This window comes from Coregonus clupeaformis, chromosome 34 (genome assembly GCF_020615455.1).
Source record: "Coregonus clupeaformis isolate EN_2021a chromosome 34, ASM2061545v1, whole genome shotgun sequence".
NCBI lineage: Eukaryota > Metazoa > Chordata > Actinopteri > Salmoniformes > Salmonidae > Coregonus > Coregonus clupeaformis.
In genome coordinates, this window is record NC_059225.1 from 15,426,609 (window position 1) to 15,448,522 (window position 21,914).

Here is a 21,914-nt window from a genome sequence, read left to right on the forward strand (position 1 = left end):
ATCTGGTAAAAGATAATACAAAAACGTGTTTTGTATTTATTTTTTGTTCCATCATCTTTGAAATGCAAGAGAAAGGCCACAATATAATATTGCAGTTTAGATTATGGCAGCAGTGTGTGCAAAGTTTCACATTGATCCAGTGAAACATTGCAATACTGGACTATTTTGTATCAAGTCTGCCCAAATGTGCTGAATTGGTCAATTGATACATTTTCAAGTACATAATTATAGAGAACATACAAAAATGATATGGTAATACAAAATTTAAGTTTACACACTCCTAGGAATGTCATACATTTACATTGTAGTCATTTAGCAGATGCTCTTATCCAGAGCGACTTAGTGAGTGAGTGCATACATTTTCATACTGGCCCCCCGTGGGAAACGAACTCACAACCCTGGCGTTGCAAGCACCATGCTCTACCAACTGAGCTTATACACTAACTTTCACACATCTAGATGGCCGGGCGGGGCGGGTGTGGAGCCAGAGACAGCAGGGGTTCAAACTGTAGAACCCAGTTCCTACATTTGAATATAAAAATGGACTTTATCAAACAAAACTATGCTACATTTTATATCTGGGACCCTTAGGATGACAAATCAGAGCAAGATTACTGAATGTAAGTACATTATTTACCTTCAGAGGTGAATGTATCAAACCAGTTGCTGTGATGTTTTGTTGTTGTGCACTCTCCTCAAACAATAGCATGGTATTTTTTCACTAATAGCTACTGTAAATTGGACAGTGCAGTTAGATTAACAATAATTTAAGCTTTCTGCCGATATAAGACATGTCTATGTCCTGGAAAGTTTGCTATTACTTACAGCAGTCATGCTAATCACATTAGTGCACGTTAGGTCAACCCTCCCATATAGGTTAACTGGCTTTTCAGTTTGGAATGCACTACATGGCTAATCATTAATAAAACGCCAGTCCAATATGCATTTGTGTGAAAGGTGTAAGGGTGTCGTCATTGTAGCTCAGCCAAAAGTAAGACGTGTCCATTTTTATTGATCATACACAACCATAGAAATGGAGTTAGGTGAAAATATAATGGGGGTTGTTCATAAAAGTTAGTCAGTTTTCCCATGACAGTTTGTCGAGGCATTTTCCAGTTCATGGTCCTGTGCTACTGGTCAATTTTACATTTACGGTCATAACATCCCTTTTATCACTTGCATAACATTACAGTAAATTGACACCTGAGGTGTATTCAGTAAGGTGAAATGTTGCAGATAAATGTTACAAATATACCTAACATGATTCACGTTTCTATACAAGAATCATCTGTGCTATACAATACATATCTATCTGAACATTGTTACGCTGCACCACCTTGAACCCCAGCTAAATGTAGTATACTTAAAGGTCTATGGTGGGTTAAATGAAGGCAGATTAGTCAGGTCAGTCTCAAGTCAGAATCTGTATTTGTGAATGTGCACAATAAGGGAAAATATTGTTATCCCAGTTTTTATATAAAATGAATCAATGGCTAGTTGTCATTAAATACTCTTATGAACACCCATGTAACATATCCTTAGTCTAAATAACAAGTTCTCCGTTTCATTTTTGTCAAACCATTGTCCTTCAGCAATGGTACATCCCGGTAGTAGTTGCTTGATCCCAAATGCTTCCCCTTTAACCATTACACACAAATTCAACGTTGGTTAAAATAAAAAATGTTTACACTTGTCATGAGTTGATTGCCACAGTCCATTCGTACTGGCAAAGGCGGTTTTACTCAAGTGCATTTCATTATGCAGAATATGAAGTTAAATTGTATTGGTGGTTGTTACTTGCATATTAATTCAGCATTACAAGAAGCACACACGTATAAATTATAGTTAAATGCCATCGCTTGGATCGCAAACTTTCATGAATAACCTCAAATTACTCCTGTGGAAAGGCTTTGGGTTAAAGCAATTAGTAACGGAGTTGTGAGAGAATGTCCCTAAAGAGGAGAAAATCATATATATATATATATATATATATGACAAGAGTTAATACACAACACATCCCTGTTACATAGACAACTAATGATTACCAGGGTTGGACTTCGGAGAGCTGGATCAACAAGTTAGGCAGCCACCTTCGAGATTACTCTTTGTTTTCTGGATAAACTAGAAAGCTTAACGTTGAGCATGGGTTACTGAGAGAGGGTATATAGTAATTTATATACTATGCCCAACTCAAGTGTTATCTTTCTCAAAGAACTAGAATGTGCAGAGTTGTTTCAGAATGTTTAGGGAAATCTATATGAAATAACCCCCATAGCATTTGAGTACAAAACTGTTGTTGGCTATATTTTAGGCCTCCAACCATTAATAAACTGCATTAGTTTCTTCACTTTAAGTTTGCTTAACTTGAAGTCCTCCGTCAGAATCTCCTCCGTAAACTGCAGGAGTAGATTCCCGTCGATTTTCTCTGTCACGAACAAAGACACAATGTCGTCGGAGAGGCCGATGAACCGTAACGATTTGGACACCTCTTCGATGGAGAGTCCAGAAAGATTGGTGGGTGGTTGCCATTGTCCTCCAGGGGCTTGTAGGGAGGGGGAGGGCAGTGGGGGGGGATAGGGGATGGAGAATATTTCAGTCGTCGTGACCTGATCATGTTGTTGGCTGACCAGGCACTTTAGAGTGTCCTGCTCCGTACCTTCAACTGCATCTGTAACTTTACATGTCTCGTTTGATTTGGGCATCCTCGGTGGCAAGATGGGGCACAACAGGCTTTGTTTAGTGTTACATTCTTCTATCGTATTGTCTCTGTACATTTCCAGGGTGTAGCATGTCGACTTGGTGCAAAACTGATTAGTGTACGAGGCTTTGTGGGAGTTCAAGGGGACGGCGCTACCGCCTTCAGTCTGCTCTCTTCTATCAAAGTAAAAAAGGCTGGAAGTGCATGGAGACTTAGGCGTGCCAGAGGGTCTTTTTCTGGGATAGCTGTAGTAACTTCGACAGTGGATGGGCAGGAACTCCTCCATGCCTTGAGAATCCCCTCCACAAAAGTCGTTGGGCCACGATAGTCTAGAAGGGCAGGAGAGCACGCCGTCGAGTGGTGGGCTCATGTGGGACGTTGTCGGGCACTCCTCGTTGGCCTTGACCCAGTTACAGGGGTAACACACGTGGTTCTGCTCATCCGCCTCGGTCACGTCATTCTCTCCTCCACTGCTGCCAGCAAAACAAAAAATACCAAAGTTAGTGAAATAACTAGGTACAAGTCGAGTCTAAACACTGCTAAACTATTCTGAAATAATGTCACATAGGGATAAATATATCACAACACTCCAGACCATTGGTAGGGAAACAAGGGTTATTGACTAGTCAGCAATGTGTAAGGAAGTGTGTACATAAGTAATTTGTCATTTCAATGTATCATCTAGGATCAGAATAAAATCTATAGACTGTGCAGGACCAAAATCCTAACTTGAGTGGCGTGTGTGAAACATGCATTGAAGTCAAAAGGTGTGCGCAAAGGATGAGGCTACACGTTGGGATTTCCCCCGCAGTCCTTACATGCTGTGTAGGCCTGAGGAATAATAAGAGAGAATAGGGCTTGGAGAGCGCGTTTCCGTCTGCCGAGCCTTCGCTACAGCCGGCGTTGGGGTGGACATCATCTGCTTGGAACTTCGGGGGGGAATGGGAGGGGCGTTCAAATGACGGCATTCTTCCTTCACCTGGAGAGGAAGGTGAAGGAAGATCAGAAAGCCTGAAACCATCCCAAAACAGCCAGTGAAAACAAGCAATAAACAACTGCTAGCTAATTTTGGAAATTGTTTGTTTTTAGCTGTGAGAGGATGTTTACACCAGTAAAGAATATTACATTGTTGTTACAATGTAATGTCTCAAACACTGGGCCTACATCTGATCATAAGCAAATTATATCAGTAACATCAATATTTTCTCCAATTTGCTTGGTAGTAATACTGGAATATTAGTCAGTAAATGTAGCCATGGTGATAGAATTCATGTGTACTCACAGCTTCAGACTTTGGAGGGACTGGGGGCGGAGCTAGACAGATTTCAGAGCTGACCATTGGACCCACATGACTGGAGGAGACGGGGCACGATATGACCGCCATGGAGGTGCCGATGGTGCCTCTTGGATCCTCGCCACCTACACTGTGCCCTCCTCCTACCCGACTTGATCTCAAGTGGTCCAGCCACAGCTCCTCGTAGCGAACATCCGACTTCAGGAGGACGGACTGGCTCATGTTCTCCAGCAGCTCAGGGAAGAGGTACTCTGTGTCGACCGAATCAGCCGGTACGCCCTCGGATGGCAGCAGTGCCCAGTCTCCACACAACGTCATGCAGCCCTGCAGGTTGACCTCACTGTTGCTGTGTAGGTTGTTGCCGTAGACACACACCGAGAGCCGGTGGAATGACTGGGTAAGCTCGTCGCGAGCGTACGTGAGAGAGCTGGGCATGTGCATGTGGGAGGGGCAGCCATTGCTGCTGCTGCCACTACCACCACTACTCTTCTTGGGGATCTTCCCATCAACGTCGTTCCAGTCGGTCCTGACATTACGCACGGCACGGGAATAGTCGTCAATGTCAAACTGCTCCTGGCAGTAGGTGAACCAGCGGTGCACCATGGTGTCCAGCCACAGCTCGTTCTGAAGCAACCCTTCAGGGATGATGAACTTGGGCATGGAGGCCATGTGGAGCGGGAAGTGGACGGGGATGATCTTACTGCTGCGTAGCACGCAGCCCACCACCACCGTCTTGGTCTGGATGTTGACCAACTTGTAGCGGTGGCCCTCGCGGATCAGGTGGAGGTCGTGCAGGTTGCGCGGCGGGCTGCCGGGCACGCTGACGTTGACGGGCAGCCGGGTCTTCTCCACGATGTCACGGATGGTGTGCTCGCCCTCCTGCATCTGGAGCTCTAGGGGGCTGCAGGTGCTGAAGCGACCCTTACACTGGAAGGGCAGGCTGACGCTCTCGTTGGTCCGGTGGTTCATGCAGATGAGGCAGGGCATCTTGCCACGGCTCGCCATCTTGCTGATGGAGTTGAGCTTGCCGATTTTCCTGAAGATGGTGTTGAAGCGCGACTTCTCCTTGGACATCTTGGTGTAGAGGATCTCTGCCTGGCCCATGAGGGTGAGCTCATCACCGGTGCTTAGTGTGATGTTGTACACCTCCGTGTCCTCGTTGCATTCGCCCGAAGCCATCTGTGAGACGAGGACGTGTTGGATTGTAGTCTCATAGCCTAAAGATCACATAACTATAACCCCTAAAACCACTCCAATTGAACTCCTATGGCAATGTCACATCTGAAGATTTTGGAAATGTACATAACTTACAAGTCACTTTATAAGGCTAAAATCTACTTTTGATTAACTATCAACCAATAGCAACTGACCTTCACATTGAACGTAATTTCCTCCATGACATACACCCGTTCGGGAAATGCTTTGGCCACCTCCTCCACGCTGTTGAAGTACTGCACCGGCTCCTTGACATCTCTGTCCTGCTCCAGCAGCTTAAACTGACCTACAGGAAGGGGTGGAAAGAATCAGACAGGAGAACTTGGCTGCATGTAACCTTTGTTTATGTTACTGGATGAGATAGGCCATTTTAGTTTAGTCTGTGCTTGAAAGGAAACATCTCAGTGAACACACAACAAAGCCCCTTTGGGAACATTGCTATCTGAACTCATCTGGTTCCCAGCAGTAGCCTCAGCCTGCACCAGGCCAAACTCTTATTGCAACCCCACTGTTCCAGTGTTATGTACAGTGTTTCCGTGGATCAGTTTTACAGTTTGCCACACTGACTAAGTACACTTCCCCTATGCTGTGAGGTGAGAGCATTGATCATATGTCAGTGTGTGAGGTCCCATCAGCCAGATCAGTTGGATTGGCGCAGGCGCAGCAGAGAGTCTGTGATGTAAAAAGGGTACCGTCTGTGTAATCATTGATTCGAGCCTGAGAGGCATTTAAGATTAGTGAAACGGGACTGTGCCTGTTCTAAACCCTGAGCAAACACTACAATGTGCATGTTGCATATTTAATACTAGGACAGGATTTAAAATGTACTGGTTGTACAAATCAATGTATTTTTCTTCATTAACTTCAATGGCTTTAGAAAGGCATTGTAAAGCTTGTTGACAAGAAAATAAGCTATTAGCAAAGATCTGTCTAATCAGTCCACGTGAAGTGTGAGGTAAAATACGTTGCTTAAATGATATGCTAGACTGTGGCAAGGGAGAGTCATAGTCAATGTTGACAAAGTAGATTTAAAAATGGAACAGTGATTTGACTAACCCTCATAATGTACCGGGATCTCTATTTTGGGCCCAATGACATAATGGCCTTCTTCCAGACTGTGTGCAGTGATTGTAGTCCATTGACGACAGGAATGAATCAAGAGGTAGTCATTGTCTCGTAAGCCGTCCACCAACTCACCTGGAGAAGAGAGACACTTTCATTCAAATGACAAAAGTAGCAAACATCAAATGACAACATCACTGTCATAAAAAAATAGTTTTTTTTTTTTTTTACAATTAAATACAGTTATCACAATCATTTAAATGTATAACTAGTTATCAGTCCCTCATGAATAGTATATTTTACATGATTAATGTTAGCGTATCACCTCATGTTTTTAATGTAGACTTTGTAAGCATAACTGTAGGCTATTTAGCTAAAGCTTTAAATAGAACTATAGATATGGCTATCATCATGGCCTAAACCAAATGACATTTGCATGTGAAAATGTCTGCATTTACTCTATTGTTTAGCTACGTTTTTGTTGGTAGCCCACTCTTGGACTGCATATTACATTGAGTGTATCTATTTTCTGTATGCATGCATTGTACCAAGCAACCTAAGGAGGGCACGCTACACAAAAGACTATTGCAATGCATTCCTCTTTCAATTCCAACTTTAACGTTTTGCTTGAGCTTGATAACAATAAAGCAATGAATCTAGCTAGTTACAAGCTTTTATACATTTCTTCTATTTTGGCAAATTTAATTAAAAGGCTAGGTAAGCTTTTGCAACTTTGTTGACTAACGTTTGCTACGTTGTGTCAACATTGACAAAGTAGCTATAGCTAACTGTTAGCTAGCTAATGGTTGCTAGCCAACTTAACTAGTTAGCTAGGCAACTTAGCTAGCTAACCTAGATAGTTAGGTTGGAGGCTAGCTAACGTTATTTGGCTTACTGGCATTTTATGCAGCATATTAACTGGTTAACCCTTCATAAATACAATCAACTGCTCCGAAAGTTTACTTACCACTGTCCAACTTCACAATTTGCGGCAGTCTATAAACACTGACAAGTCGATCTAAGGGTAAAGACGTCGTGCTCCATGATATATCTTTCAAATTGTTGTACAGCATTGATCCAAGGTCCATGTTAGCTTGTAAACACACGACATGCGTTAGCATAAACGCACCACTTCCCGGCGTTGCTGCTAGCTTTGCATTGTTTTCAGGCATGTAACCTATTCCTTTATTTTGGTTCTGTTTTGTTTACTTTGAGGCTAGCTAATTAGCTAACTTTACTGAATTGTCGCGCAGCCATGTTTGCTCTTTGCTAGCTAGTATGCTAGTTGCCCCTAAATTCACAGGAAATGCTGTGTGTTGAAACCATAGATATCTGCACATGCCAGACGCCTACTTCTCAAACTATTTTGTCTGGGTCGTCATTAGTTACCACATCCACAAAGACATAAACCCCGCCTATTTCTAAAATGTTACACTACTAACCTTATGCCTAACCCTAACCTTAAATTCAGACAAAAAAGCAAATGTTTGTTTTCATGAATTGTTACGACATAGCCCGTTTTGACTTTGTGTCTGTGGTCTGCCAGTCAGCCGTTGTATTCGCCGCAGGGACACGCTCGAGCCTCAACACAAACAGGGGAATCCAAGGGAGAATATCAGTTAATTCAAGTCTTTATTTTACTTTGTGTACCACTCGAACAACTATCAGGCTGACAAAAATATAATATGTTATGCATTTAACATATATAGAAACGCATATATTGCTATGCATATTATTTATGCACACGAGAAAGAAACTAGCTAAATTACTTAAAGTGGGAGCTGAAGAAGATCGGTGCCTGCCGGGTGGGGATCAAAACATCGGAAACCAAACACAGACTTTGTTTTCCCCTCCAAGCCACATGCATACCAATTTCCTTATTGAAAGTCCACTTTCAACCTAGGCTACTCTAGCACCATTCATGCATACATTTGCTATGCTATACTTGTAGGAGGATGTGACCTGTGGGTCAATGTTATTAAACCATGCTGTTCAGAACAGACTTGTTTTCTTGGTGCAGGTCACACAGACCCTGTAGTTTTCCACACTGCCCCTCTGTGTCTGGAGATATAGTACTTTATATCTATCAAGCTGTGAGCCTATAGGTTGCGTACTTGATCTTGTGGATAGCCTTTCTCTTGGTTCAAGTCAGAGATAAATCTTAGCAAAGCCAGCTGTTGCCTCATTGAAATGAACATGAACAGCTCTTTCTCACTTACAGTAGTGTGTGCATACATTTTCATACTTTTTTGATCAGTTGAACTATTCTCATTCTGAACAAAAGGCTCAAATAAAGGGTAATTAGTGTGCTTGCCAGCAAGCACGCTACTGTTATTCCCCACACTTACAGTATTGTATTATTCCACTCCTTCCCAATTTTGCCAGTGTCTGATATGCCTACTTGTGTCTTTGAAAATGAACTATATGAGGCTATGTATTTTTGCAGCCATTCGTGGACAGTTTTGAGTAAGTCCTACAAATAAGCATTGGATGGATATTAAATGCTCCAGGCCATTTTAGTATAGTGCACATGCCTATGTAGATGGTAGAGGGGGACTCACAACTCATAAACGCATCATATATCTTGTCTATGTAGAGTAAGATGATGGCAAGGATCTTCAACTAGTAGGCATAAACCACCTTAAGGTTGGGTGATTGAGAAATGTATTATTATAACAGGAACATTTTCAAACACCCAGAACTTGGGAAACATAGATAAGGGGTGGCCTTATTTTCATCCAGCCCTATTTTAAAGAGATAGTTCACCAAAATTGTAAAATGCAAAATGTTTGCGTACTTACCTTGAAAGCAGTCTATGGACAAGGAGACTGCAATCAATGATTTGGTTACCCACTGCCATCAACCATTAATATTAGTATTTCCTGTGCAGAGCATTCCCACTGACGTTCCCACTGTTTCTCACATTTGCCTGTCTCCACATGTCTGAATAAAGTGTCAAACCACCTAAAAAAAAATATGTAAAAAAAAAATATGAGCATACTTTAAATGTCATCCCCCAAGAAAGTCTGTCGAATTTTGAGTGTTCATTTAATGTTCAAAGCATTCTGAATACACCTGACCTGTGTTTTTCCCCCCACCCTGGTCATAGGCCTAAGCCATGTAAAAATACATAGAATTGCAGAAAATTTGCTTTAAAACAGTACAATTTTATTGGGGAAGGACACCCAGACCCACGTTTTCTTTCTTCAAAGGTTGGCAGCCATGCAAACACATGTTTATTTCAAGCACTATGTTTACCCTCTTTATCTGCACTGTTGCTGCCAACACATTTCACATTTACATTTTAGCTGACAATCTTATCCAGAGCAACTTTTTGGTAATGTTCCTTACTGGTCCATCATGGGAATCGAACCCTCAACCCTGGCGTACTGTTACAACACTAAATGGACTGGAGAGAAAAAACTCACTGTCATACTGTGCAATCATCACACTTCCTTCCTACCTCCGTTGGGGAAATGTGTCAGTTTAAGAATAGTGGTTTCACTGTTCTCTCGTCATATCACTGTAGCTCAGAGCATCTTCTCTGATTTGGAAGCATGACATTTGTGAACACTCTCAAACAGTGGGATGAGGCAGTGGCCTGTTTCGAACGCGGGGATTCCGCAGCTGCCCTTGGAACATTTCTGGACATCCAGGAAAAGAACTCTAAAATCTTTTTCAACATTGGCTGCCTACAGTTGATCAATAAGAACCTAGATTCAGCTGAAAAGGTATGGCAGTTTGTTTCAAATTTCATCACTCATTAAAGACAATTCTCTCTTTCCCTGTTTTACCAAAGAAATCAATACGTTTAAGGGTTAAAGTTACTATCACATTGTAATTAAATGTTATATTCCACTTCAAAAATGCAAGTCACAGAAAAAGGGAAGTTCAGTTCGAGTACACAATACTTGTGGTACCATTTCATTGGAAGGAAGTCACTGAGTTTTTTTCTGAATATCACATAGGCTTTCGACAGCTGTATCGGAAAGGATGGACACTTGGCTGTTGCATTCTTTCAAAGGGGGTTGGCATTCTACAAAAAAGAAAGGCAAGACAAATCTATCATATTAGGGATGGGTGATTAGATGCATTATAATTGCAAAAAAATAAAAATAAAAATACTTTCGAATGGTGTGTTAAAGGGACAATTCAGAATTGTTCATATTCATCAGGACCATCCTCTTTAAAATGGATAATCATAGCTCCTCACTTTGCCTGCAGGTTTGAGGAGTCTTTTGCTGATTTCCAACATGCCTTCAAGGAGTTGAGGGGGAACCAGCTGATCGATTACAAACCTCTTGGTCTGAGATACAAATTATATGCTTGTGAGGTAAGTCCAGGTAAAGATATGATGGAAGTCTTGCCAGTGTAACAATGATTGGATGTTGAATATGTTATGTGCATTTTAGTGTCTGCACAGCAACCTATCCCAACAAACATCACAGTATGTACACACATAGCAAAAAAGTGCATAGGTGGATGCGACAATATGTAAGGCAGTTTGAGACCTGGGGGGAAAGTGCTGTATAGCTGTAGTTTAACAACAACAACAACAAATGTCTGAGTGGTATCACTCCCACAGGTACTGCACAACATGGCGCTGGCCCATGCTCAGCTGGGTCAGTGGGAGAAAGCCAAGGAGAACCTCCTGACTGCTCTGAACCTCAGGACCGAGGCCAAACTCAGCCACATCGACAGAGGTCTGGAGTGCATTCTGGTCAGTGGCCCTTCTCTCTTAAGCCTTTTTCACACTATCATGTCGACCACAACATACTGTGCTGGCTTGGATATGTTTTAGTTTTTTTACATAGTTTGTTCCAGCAGCTACAGTGGATGAGTAACCAGGCCAGGCGGCTCGGCTCAGTAGTGGGAAAAGTGTTTTAATTAACATGTATTTATTATGCATTTTCACGGTATCTGAGTGTTCAACAAAGTTGATGATGTAAATCATCTGTTACTCCTATAGAAGCAGAAGCTGTTTGAGCCAGTTGAGGTCCCGGCGAAAGAGCTGTTCAAGCCAAACAAACACTACGTGGCTGAATTGGAGAAGAAGGACTACCTGGGCAAGGCTAAGGTATCCCTTTCATCTCTCTCTAAAAATACAACATACATATTAAACAGCCAAAATGTTGCGACTTTGTAGATGTGTATACAAAATTCATGTCAAGTACCTACTTTGATTGAAATGTGCAATTTAAATTAGTTGTGAATAGCCTTGGGTCTTTCTTTAGGATAGCTATTTGGCACTTTATTAGTAGTAGGCATGTCATAAGATATTGTTTCATGTTGAACCTGTTTTATTCTCTATCCTCAGGTTGTTTCTTCCATCGTCTTCCAGGATGAGTTCTCTGGCTTTGCTCCGTTACAGCCACAGGTGAAGTATCATATGATTTGATGTTTTAATAGTGCCTTTAAAAACTGTCAACAATTTAAAAAACGATCAACAATAAAAATAAGACATTGATTGAGGAGGAATATTCAGTGTAATGTGATGTGCTATTTTTTTAAACGGTAAAAATAGGTTGAAGATGTTCCTACCAGACCAAAACCGCCTGAAGTTCTGAGGTAAAGTTCATGTGATCTTGATGTTAATTGTAGGGGACACTGTTTGGGTGGTTTGACATTTAAGGTAACTGTCCAGTGATTCCAGCTTTCTATGAAATATGACCTATATTTAATTTAATTTAATTAAGTGTTTTTTTTTACAATTTATGCTTTGGCCACAAATACTAATATAGAACGAGTCAACAACATTATTTGGGTATGAGTTAAAGCAGGACATCTCTGTCGCCCCCCGCAGGGCTCTGGAGGGAGAGCCTCACACTGTCCTCTTCGAGTTTGTCCCTGAGACAAGTGATGAGTTAGCTGTGGTGCCTGGCAACATTGTCTTTGTGCTGAACAAAGGATCTGACAACTGGGCCTCTGTCATCTTCAATGAGCGAGTATGAGTACAAACATTACACAGAAAAATGCTTCATGGGTGAAAAATGTGGATCTATTGTACTCATTGTGCTCAAAGATACTTGGTTGATTATGAGCGTCCATATTCAAAACATTATTTGTGTGCAGTGAATTCATTTAAACTTTTCATTTTTAGAGGGGGCTTGTTCCTTATAATTTCCTGGAGCGTTTGGAAATAACCTTATCATCTAAGCAAGAACAGGTACATTTCTACTGTCAATATAGTGTTTATTCCTCATGACAAGATGGCATTGACTCTAACATGTGTGTCATAACAAATTGAAAATCTTTAAAGGTGGAATCCCAAAAATACTGGTAAATATAGCTTACCCCTCAATTGCTATGTTAATTGATTCCCCCTACGTGGGTTGATTGCTTTCTTGTAGGATGGGACAGACAAGGATGACATCCCAGCGCCACCTAGACAAGAACCACCGAAAATACCCCAGAGAAAATCTGGTAAAGATCTTTTATGTAAAAATGGAATGGAATGGAAGTTGTATACGAGCGTCTGCTAAATAACGTAAATGTAATGTAAATGTATAGTTAACATTTTAATTATTGGCAATGCAACATCACCTGATACAAATGACGTAACGTTTTGGGGTTTTTATTGCAACAGCTTCTGCTTCTGAAAATCAGAACATCGGGGACACAATAACAGAGGTATGAGAATCATTTTAAATCGAGTTCAAGACATGTTTCACAGCATGCAATATCCAAAGTAGATATAAATTGTTTATCAGTACTCTACGCTTACACATTTTAAATATCATTGTACGTTTATTTCATTCCATAGTCTTGCCAGAGTGAAGTGGTTAGTGACTCTTCACTCTGTATAGTGAAAGTGCACTTCACATACACCATAGCAATCTGCATGGTGCCTGGACTTCCCTACACAACCACTCTGGAGAAAATCAGTAACAAACTGGGCCTCCCTGCCACAGCAATCACCTTGAGGTATGGCACTGTTTAAACATTAGCGTCAACTTAATTCAACAATCATTACTGTTACAAAACAAAGCTCAGGGTTTTTGTGATTTTTCTCAAGTTATGCCCAAATAGATTCTGGTAAAACAGTGATTGATGAGAACACGAGGATGGAAGATGTTTGGAGCTGTGTCCACAATGGTCGTCTAACACTGTGGTGTGATCTCAAAGAGGTAATGTGGTCATATATGCAGTATATAATGTCATAAAAGTTGTTTGCTATGTGGATTTTTAAGTTACAAATGTAATAGTCAACTCTTAGAAAATTAGGGTATGGGATATAAAACTTGCGACTGTTATAAGACAAAACTTAGTGCTGACAGATGTCATCATGTGTACTTGTTACCCTTATTTCATGTCATCTACACTACAGGGCATGAGTGAGCAGCTGCAAACCCAGACTCACCTGATGGCTCTTCATTCCTATGAGTCTTCAACTGCAGAGGACCTTGAGTTCCATCAAGGAGATACCATCTTACTTCTCTCCAAAAGTGAGCTATCAATTTCTCTCATGGCAGGCACCATTTCGACAATGCAGAAATAATTTGTATCAGTGTTTTATTATCCTGTTGTTATATTATAGCCTGGAAGAGCTGGAAACCTACTGTTGTCTTACAGAACACCGAATTAGGGTTACAGAATACAGAAGCAATAGTACATTCACATTTTCAGTACTTTCTCATGTGGGGCCCCATTTCGACATTGGGAAAATCATTTGTGTCAAGAGACTAACTGTATTGTCTCTAATAGCTGTAGAGGTGTACATTGACTTGTTGTTATATGGAAAAGCTGCAACCTAATGTTTTCTTAAAATCCACTCAAAAAAATGATATTTTGGTATTTATTTAATTTGTCCACTGTTGATACAGTCCCAAAATGTTTTGCATGTCAGCAGTCAAGTTTTCAAGATATAGGATTTTCAAGAAGCAAAGTGTCACTTGTCACATCATCATGATGATGTGTTTTTAATCATATGATGCATTTTGCATCATCATGATGATGTGGCAAGTGATATCTTGAAAACTTGACCGCTGACATGCAAAATATGTTTGGGACTGTATTAACAGTGGACAGTAGATAGTATTGGGGTGGATTTTTCCTTTAAAATACAGAAGCAAAAGTAAATTCCCATTTGCATTACTTTCTTTTCAGTCAATGAAGATTGGTTTGAGGGACAGTGCAACGGAAATATTGGCATATTCCCAGCGTCCTTTGTGGAAGAAGTTGCATATGTTGGCTGACTCAGCTCAGTATGGGATTGAATCCTGGCCTTTGTCTTCTAATCTGGAAACCACCAACCAACCATCATCAAAGAAAAACACAGTCAGATTTATATATTTACGTTGAGGGAAGGCATTTAGGTACGAAACGTCATTACCTAATCAAGGACTTTTCTTCACTGGGCTGATATTGACCGATTTATGTCATGTTATTGTTAAAGTATGTTATAAGTTTTAATAACCTTTTTGGCAGGCACAAATCAAGCATGCCCAGGTTTTCTACATATTTGAATGTAAATGCAGTATTTTGTTTAACATTATTTGTATGTGCTTTTATGTATCCGACACCACAAATGGTTCCCTCAGGAACAATCTGCTAAATCTAAGTTATTTTTATGTCATTGTTAAACAAATTAAACATTGGGTATAGCATGGAGCCATAGACTATTCTGAATTGCAGTTTTCAGACCTTTGGTATGTGTGTATAGGAAAATAGCTTTCAGAGCACATTTGATGTCAGCAACTATGACTGATCCAACACCAATAGCCTATAGATTTTGAATGACAAAATAAAACAGACAAAATCATACATATCTTGAATATATCTCTTTTGTACAGTGGGGGAAAAAAGTATTTAGTCAGCCACCAATTGTGCAAGTTCTCCCACTTAAAAAGATGAGAGAGGCCTGTAATTTTCATCACAGGTACACGTCAACTATGACAGACAAAATGAGGAAAAAAAATCCAGAAAATCACATTGTCGGATTTGTAATGAATTTATTTGCAAATTATGGTGGAAAATAAGTATTTGGTCAATAACAAAAGTTTCTCAATACTTTGTTATATACCCTTTGTTGGCAATGACACAGGTCAAACGTTTTCTGTAAGTCTTCACAAGGTTTTCACACACTGTTGCTGGTATTTTGGCCCATTCCTCCATGCAGATCTCCTCTAGAGCAGTGATGTTTTGGGGCTGTCGCTGGGCAACACAGACTTTCAACTCCCTCCAAAGATTTTCTATGGGGTTGAGATCTGGAGACAGGCTAGGCCACTCCAGGACCTTGAAATGCTTCTTACGAAGCCACTCCTTTGTTGCCCGGGCGGTGTGTTTGGGAACATTGTCATGCTGAAAGACCCAGCCACATTTCATCTTCAATGCCCTTGCTGATGGAAGGAGGTTTTCACTCAAAATCTCACGATACATGGCCCCATTCATTCTTTCCTTTACACGGATCAGTCGTCCTGGTCCCTTTTCAGAAAAACAGCCCCAAAGCATGATGTTTCCACCCCCATGCTTCACAGTAGGTATGGTGTTCTTTGGATGCAACTCAGCATTCTTTGTCCTCCAAACACGACGAGTTGAGTTTTTACCAAAAAGTTATATTTTGGTTTCATCTGACCATATGACATTCTCCCAATCCTCTTCTGGATCATCCAAATGCACTCTAGCAAACTTCAGACGGGCCTGGACATGTACTGGCTTAAGCAGGGGGACACGTCTGGCACTGCAGGATTTGAGTCCCTGGCGGCGTAGTGTGTTACTGATGGTAGGCTTTGTTACTTTGGTCCCAGCTCTCTGCAGGTCATTCACTAGGTCCCCCCGTGTGGTTCTGAGATTTTTGCTCACCGTTCTTGTGATCATTTTGACCCCACGGGGTGAGATCTTGCGTGGAGCCACAGATCGAGGGAGATTATCAGTGGTCTTGTATGTCTTCCATTTCCTAATAATTGCTCCCCACAGTTGATTTCCTCAAACCAAGCTGCTTACCTATTGCAGATTCAGTCTTCCCAGCCTGGTGCAGGTCTACAATTTTGTTTCTGGTGTCCTTTGACAGCTCTTTGGTCTTGGCCATAGTGGAGTTTGGAGTGTGACTGTTTGAGGTTGTGGACAGGTGTCTTTTATACTGATAACAAGTTCAAACAGGTGCCATTAATACAGGTAACGAGTGGAGGACAGAGGAGCCTCTTAAAGAAGAAGTTACAGGTCTGTGAGAGCCAGAAATCTTGCTTGTTTGTAGGTGACCAAATACTTATTTTCCACCATAATTTGCAAATAAATTCATTAAAAATCCTACAATGTGATTTTCTGGAGAAAAAAATTATCCATTTGTCTGTCATAGTTGACGTGTACCTATGATGAAAATTACAGGCCTCTCTCATCTTTTTAAGTGGGAGAACTTGCACAATTGGTGGCTGACTAAATACTTTTTTCCCCCACTGTATATCTCAATTGTGATTTACAGTACATGGAGCAAATTGTTGGTGATTAAATAATAACAATTGTTATGTTTATTCACAATAGCGATGAGTGCATTTAAAGGAAAACTCCACCCAAAAACGATCTTTTGGTATTTGTTTCATCAGTCCATTGTTCATATAGTCCCAAAATGTCAGCAATCAAGTTTTCAAGATATATAACTTTCAAAATATAGAATTACAGCCGGTAGGATGCATATTTCTGTATTTTGAAAGTTGTATATCTTGAAAACTTTTGGGTGGAATTTTCCTTAAAGTCCAAGTATGTGGTCTCACGTCTGTTACATTTTAACAGTTCAGGTTCTGTTCTTTTTTTAAACTCTTATACAGTGCATTCGGAACGTATTCAGACCCCTTTTATAATGTAACAAAATGTGGAAAAAGTCAAGGGGACTGAATACTTTCTGAATGCACTGTATAAACCTTTATATATGTACGCTTCTTACAAAGAGATGCGCCTTAAAAAGGCTAAATATTACATAAAAAGGCTTTTCAGTTCTGCCTCCACGACACGCTTCTGTGTAGCTAAAAAAAAATTGACATACGCGTCACGCAAATATAATCCACCTGATATACAGGTCTCTGCCAGAATCAATGAAACACTTGAGTAAATGAGTGATACAAAGTATATTGAAAGCAGGTGCTTCCACACAGGTGTGGTTCCTGAGTTAAAGACATTCTCTGGTACTTTTGTATACTTTTTAGCCAGTAGTTCTAAAAGTAGCGCTCACGAGCCAAAAGAGTTCCCCAAAAATTGCGTCCTGTCACATATGTGCACCACGTCATTATAGTTCACGTCTCTCTCTCTCTCACTCTGCTGTGTGTGCATGTTGCTATCTGTCACTCAAATGGCGAGGGGCTGAAGCTCATTGGCTCAAGCTCGAATTGCTAGTGGGCTGGCCCACGTGGGGGAAAACGTAGGGAAATTGCGCCGCACAGCGTCCAGTAAAAGGTCGCTTTCAAAACTTGGGATTTCATGGCTAATTGAGGTAAGACCGTAATTATGCTCATAGATTATGCATGTATAAACTACACATTATCACATCAAGCCCAAAGCGGGAGGTTTAAAATATACTTACTAGTCGCCAAAGTTCTGGAGCATGTCTTTAATTAAGCAATTAACATCCTATCATGCTTAGAGTCATGTATAAAAATGCCCAGTTGCCCATTATTTTGGCTACCATGGCTAGAAGAGATTTCAATGACTTTGAAAGAGGGGTCCCAAAGGAGTATAGTGGGTTTAAAGGGTGTGTGTCTCAGTCACCAAATCTCAACCCAATTGAACACGTCTGGGAGATTCCAGAGCGGCACCTGAGACAGCGTTTTCCACCACCACCACCAAAACACCAAATTATGGAATTTCTCATGGAAAAATGGTGTCGCATCCATCCAATAGAGTTCCAGACACTTGTAGAATCTATGCCAAGGCGCATTGAAGCCATTCTGGCGGCTCGTGGTGGCCCAATGCCCCATTAAGACACTTTATGTTGGTGTTTCCAATATTTTGGCAGTTAGCTTAGTTATGCAATAATACTGGCCTTAAATGTGTTAGAATATTTTTTTATTTTTTTAGGGGGTAGATCAGCTTTAATATTGCAGATAGATTGTAACTTCCATCAATGTAATTGTCTGCATCACTTCCAATCCCCCATGTTTTTTTCCTCGTATATATATATATACATACATACATACATACATACATATAGAAGACATGTTAGAAGATTGATTGCTTAAATTGGAATCTGTTGAGCTATGACGCAACATAATACAGTGTACATTGTAAATAATTTGATATTATGCATAAAACATTTGCAATACACTAATAATCTGGATGTGATGAGTGCCTTCATGATGAATGGTCCCTGTCAGTCATCGGCTCCTCTTCGTAGGCAATGGCAATGCCTTTCCTTCCCTCTAATGCTTTCACCACCGGTGTTTCTCCCAGTTTCTACTGCAGTCCCTGCCAGCTACGGCCTGCCAGGAACGTGGCTGAAACAAAAACAGAAGAGGGCATTATTAAAATTGCAACTCAAGAAGAGACCACTCAACATCTTTATTGTCTTGCAATCCCAGAGTTTAGAGTTTTAACCCCAACCCAACAGAGCCTGTCACATTCCTATGAATTTGGCCTGTTTTTAGCTGTCTGTTCTTCCCACATATCGTACCAGCTGTGTTAGCGTCGGCCACAGTGAGCGTCTTGTTCCGTAGGACGAGTGAGGAAGACACTGGCTCACTGCACGAGAAGCGGGTCGTTCGTAGAGCTCCGGTGATGAGGGAGACATCAGTCTTATCACCATCCTCGAGGTCGTCAGGAATCACCAAGGCCACATGCTTGGATCCACCTACAACATATTACCTATAGCCTGGTCTCAGATCTGTTTGTGCGGTCTTGCCAACTCATCAAACAGATCTGGGACCAGGCTATGATAAGCACAGTAAAGCACTAGCTAGGTCTATTCTTGTTCACAATATTATTGGCCAAAAGTTTAATTCAGCAGAGAATCAATGTCAATCTGATCCTACCTGGAAGGAGAGCCCTGAAGTCTGTGACGTACTCTCCCGACCATTCCCTGTTTTTATTGCAGGCCACCTCCATTTCAAAGGGGGTCACGACAGGTTTGTAGAACTCACTGGAGTCCAACAGAGAGTTCTCAGGACATTACATTACATTACATTTGTCATTTAGCAGACGCTCTTATCCAGAGCGACTTACATGCAATCAGTACATAAATGTCAATCTCAAGAAAGTTAGCTAGTTTGGCCACATTCAGTTTCCCCATGGCAAACATGTAGCTCTTTTTCCCTGCTCTGTGGATGGTTTCTTTCAGCTGCTCGATGATGGTGAGGTAGTTTGCCACACCTAGTGTGCCCACAAGAATGCTCACCACACTCTCTATTGCGTAATATCGCTTCATCAAAGCTTTGTTGATACTGATCGACTCAGTCCGCCCTGTCATTGTAACAGGGTCAAAAGAGTAGAAAGAGCAGCGGTTCCAAGTCATCATGAAGTTTGTCAAGGTTGCGCCTTCGTGGCCGATAAAGAACAAACTGTAATCCTTAACGGTCTGTCCACATTTCAAGAAAAACTGCCTACCAAACTGGTAAACGACTTGATCACCGTTTTGACACGGAGAACTGCTGTCATTGTGTTGTCTGTGTCTCTGTCTGTGACTGTAGCTAAGTTCTCCATCCACATGAAGGGTTGAGGCGGCACTGTTCAGATACTCAGAGGAAAGAAGTGCCAGAAGATAATCTGAGGAGCGACATTATGTTTTAAATCAGTATTAAATAAGTTGCTAAAATGAATATCTCGTTTTAATCCTTTTCTAAAACGATGTCACTAAAATAGTATTAATCGCTCACATTCCTTTTTAAGTATATCACAAACTCAAAGTTTCCCAGTCTTAAAAGGCGTTCAGATAATGGGACCAAGGGGACATAAGTCAGTGTGAAGCTGAGAGGCTTACCAATAACGTGAGCATAGTTGACATCGTACAGGAGGATGACCTGACTGTCTGTCAGGGTAGAGCTCTCTGAAGGAGGATGCACACGTCTCCAGGACCACAGGTCTCCTCTCAAACACGTACATCAGAGGGAGTCTTCTGGAGGGGCTGAGGCAAGCACTCCCATAGTGCACGATACAGTCCGCTCCCACATGCTCTGCTGCAACTTCATCCACACAACAACTGGAAATATCAAGAGTATTGACAATAAGGTTATAGTGATAAATCTCTTCAAATTATTAAAGGCCCAGTGCAGTCAAAAACTAGATTTTCCTGTATTTTACATATATTTCCACACTATGAGGTTGGAATAATTCTGTTAATAATAATTGTGAAAATTATTATAATGCCCATTTAGCGTAAGAAATGTTTGAAAAGACAGCCTGAAATGTCAGCCTGTTTTGGTGGGATGGAGTTTTGGCTTGCCTGGTGACATCACTAGGTGGTAAATTAGTTAATAGACCAATAAGAAAGAGTTCCAAACAGCTAGTTTTCCCCTCCCCACTCAGACAGTCCTAGTGAAATTATTGCTAAAAAGCTATTTATGTTTGTTTTCTATTTAAAATGGTCAAAAAATAATCACAGTAAGGTACTTCATTGTTACCCAGAAATGATTTGATATGGAGATAAGAAGGGCTTTGGACCTTTAAACAAATAATGGTAACATTGATTCTTGGCAAACTAATACTTGCAAATTCACTAGTCTCATTCAATAGAAAATACAGAGATTAGTTGAACTGTCTATCCCTTGTATTTTTTAAATAATAACAACAAAACGTTTTCCTACCTGCCATAGGATGTGTCTCCAAGGATGAATAGTTTTGCTTTGGTTCCCTTCTCTATCTCTGCATCAATTGGTATTGAATCAACCAGCACCTTATCTAGAAATTGCAAGGCAACCTAAAGCACAGATTATTCATAATTAGCCTACACACACACACAAACTGTTTTTCAAGTGACAATTTAGCTAGTTAGCAACTGCTTTGTTGAGGGATGAGAATCCTCATACATTTTTGAACTGATGATCATTGATGAAGTGGCATGTCTCAACGATCTGACAGAGCTCCTCTAGATTCTCTGCTGTCACGTCCAGTACGCGCTGAAGAACCAGCTCACTGTTGCTGCTGAATGCTTCAGTCATTGTCATATCTATCAATATCAAATAGTTGAATTAGCGTCTCATCCAAGGACCCAGCACCACAATCACCGGATGCAATAAGCTCAAATGTAGCCAGATGATAATAAAGGGTCACTGTTCAATTCCTCGCCTATGATAAATGCTGCTCCAACAGAACATGGACATTCCGCTGGATATCTGCAATTTATCATGTGTCAATATAGGCTACTGTTAGCTACCTAGCTCGTAAATGACGACCCAACTTGATGTCAAATCAAATAATTTAGAGAGGTGACCCAGGCATAGATAGTATCGAACGCAAGTTTCTCATAAAGACTTGACCACAAGAATAAATAATTCGTAAATTTAGAAAGCAAAATATGATCAATTGCATTATTTCTTTATTGCAAGTTTACACATGTAAACACACGTGTAGGACGACCACGGGAAATAACTTCCGGGTTGTTTCCTTCACAATAAAGGTACCATTCGCAAATATTATTATTCCCCTGGTCTAGTAAATAATACAAACACGTATGTTATTGGCAAAAATGATCATTTATTAATATTTATCCATTTATGACTCTTAAAAAAA

General features: G+C 40.9%; 2 protein-coding genes and 1 pseudogene across 4 annotated transcripts; 1 reads left to right on the forward strand and 2 right to left on the reverse strand.

Annotated features, from left to right (window-relative positions):
• Nucleotides 1-992: 992 nt before the first annotated feature.
• On the reverse strand, nt 993-7,608 carry LOC121549876 (GRB2-associated and regulator of MAPK protein 1-like). 3 transcript variants are annotated; one of them, XM_045210340.1, is made up of 6 exons: nt 7,237-7,608; nt 6,264-6,404; nt 5,363-5,493; nt 3,981-5,171; nt 3,517-3,677; nt 993-3,168 (listed from the first exon to the last, which is right to left on the reverse strand). In XM_045210340.1, exons 1-6 carry the CDS (start codon nt 7,439-7,441, stop codon nt 2,301-2,303), a joined length of 2,697 nt encoding a protein of 898 aa, XP_045066275.1. In that variant the 5' UTR covers nt 7,442-7,608; the 3' UTR covers nt 993-2,300. The 3 variants fall into 3 exon arrangements, with proteins under 3 accessions (XP_045066275.1, XP_041717765.2, XP_045066276.1); XM_041861831.2 differs by having other exon boundaries at nt 993-3,171; XM_045210341.1 differs by lacking the exons at nt 6,264-6,404; nt 7,237-7,608 and having other exon boundaries at nt 993-3,171; nt 3,981-5,209; nt 5,363-5,445.
• A 2,136-nt stretch (nt 7,609-9,744) lies between these two features.
• Nucleotides 9,745-15,032, forward strand: LOC121549877 (neutrophil cytosol factor 2). Its single transcript, XM_041861832.1, has 15 exons — nt 9,745-10,000; nt 10,238-10,320; nt 10,494-10,602; nt 10,855-10,989; nt 11,239-11,346; nt 11,587-11,646; nt 11,794-11,837; nt 12,073-12,214; nt 12,370-12,435; nt 12,620-12,692; nt 12,856-12,899; nt 13,033-13,193; nt 13,285-13,396; nt 13,597-13,714; nt 14,376-15,032. Exons 1-15 carry the CDS (start codon nt 9,827-9,829, stop codon nt 14,462-14,464), a joined length of 1,518 nt encoding a protein of 505 aa, XP_041717766.1. The 5' UTR covers nt 9,745-9,826; the 3' UTR covers nt 14,465-15,032.
• A 3,300-nt stretch (nt 15,033-18,332) lies between these two features.
• On the reverse strand, nt 18,333-21,758 carry LOC121549878 (annotated as a pseudogene).
• Between the last annotated feature and the right edge of the window lie 156 nt (nt 21,759-21,914).

Excerpts from the sequence above, each read along its gene's own strand:
- LOC121549876 (XM_041861831.2), bottom strand. The coding sequence starts at position 7,441 with ATGCCTGAAAACAATGCAAAGCTAGCAGCAACGCCGGGAAGTGGTGCG. Across the intron at positions 5,494-6,263 it reads GATCCCGGTACATTATGAGG|GTCAGTTTAAGCTGCTGGAG; the intron begins GTTAGTCAAATC and ends CCCTTCCTGTAG. Across the intron at positions 5,172-5,362 it reads AAATTACGTTCAATGTGAAG|ATGGCTTCGGGCGAATGCAA; the intron begins GTCAGTTGCTAT and ends CTCGTCTCACAG.
- LOC121549877 (XM_041861832.1), top strand. The coding sequence starts at position 9,827 with ATGACATTTGTGAACACTCTCAAACAGTGGGATGAGGCAGTGGCCTGT. Across the intron at positions 11,647-11,793 it reads TTGCTCCGTTACAGCCACAG|GTTGAAGATGTTCCTACCAG; the intron begins GTGAAGTATCAT and ends CGGTAAAAATAG. Across the intron at positions 13,715-14,375 it reads CATCTTACTTCTCTCCAAAA|TCAATGAAGATTGGTTTGAG; the intron begins GTGAGCTATCAA and ends CTTTCTTTTCAG.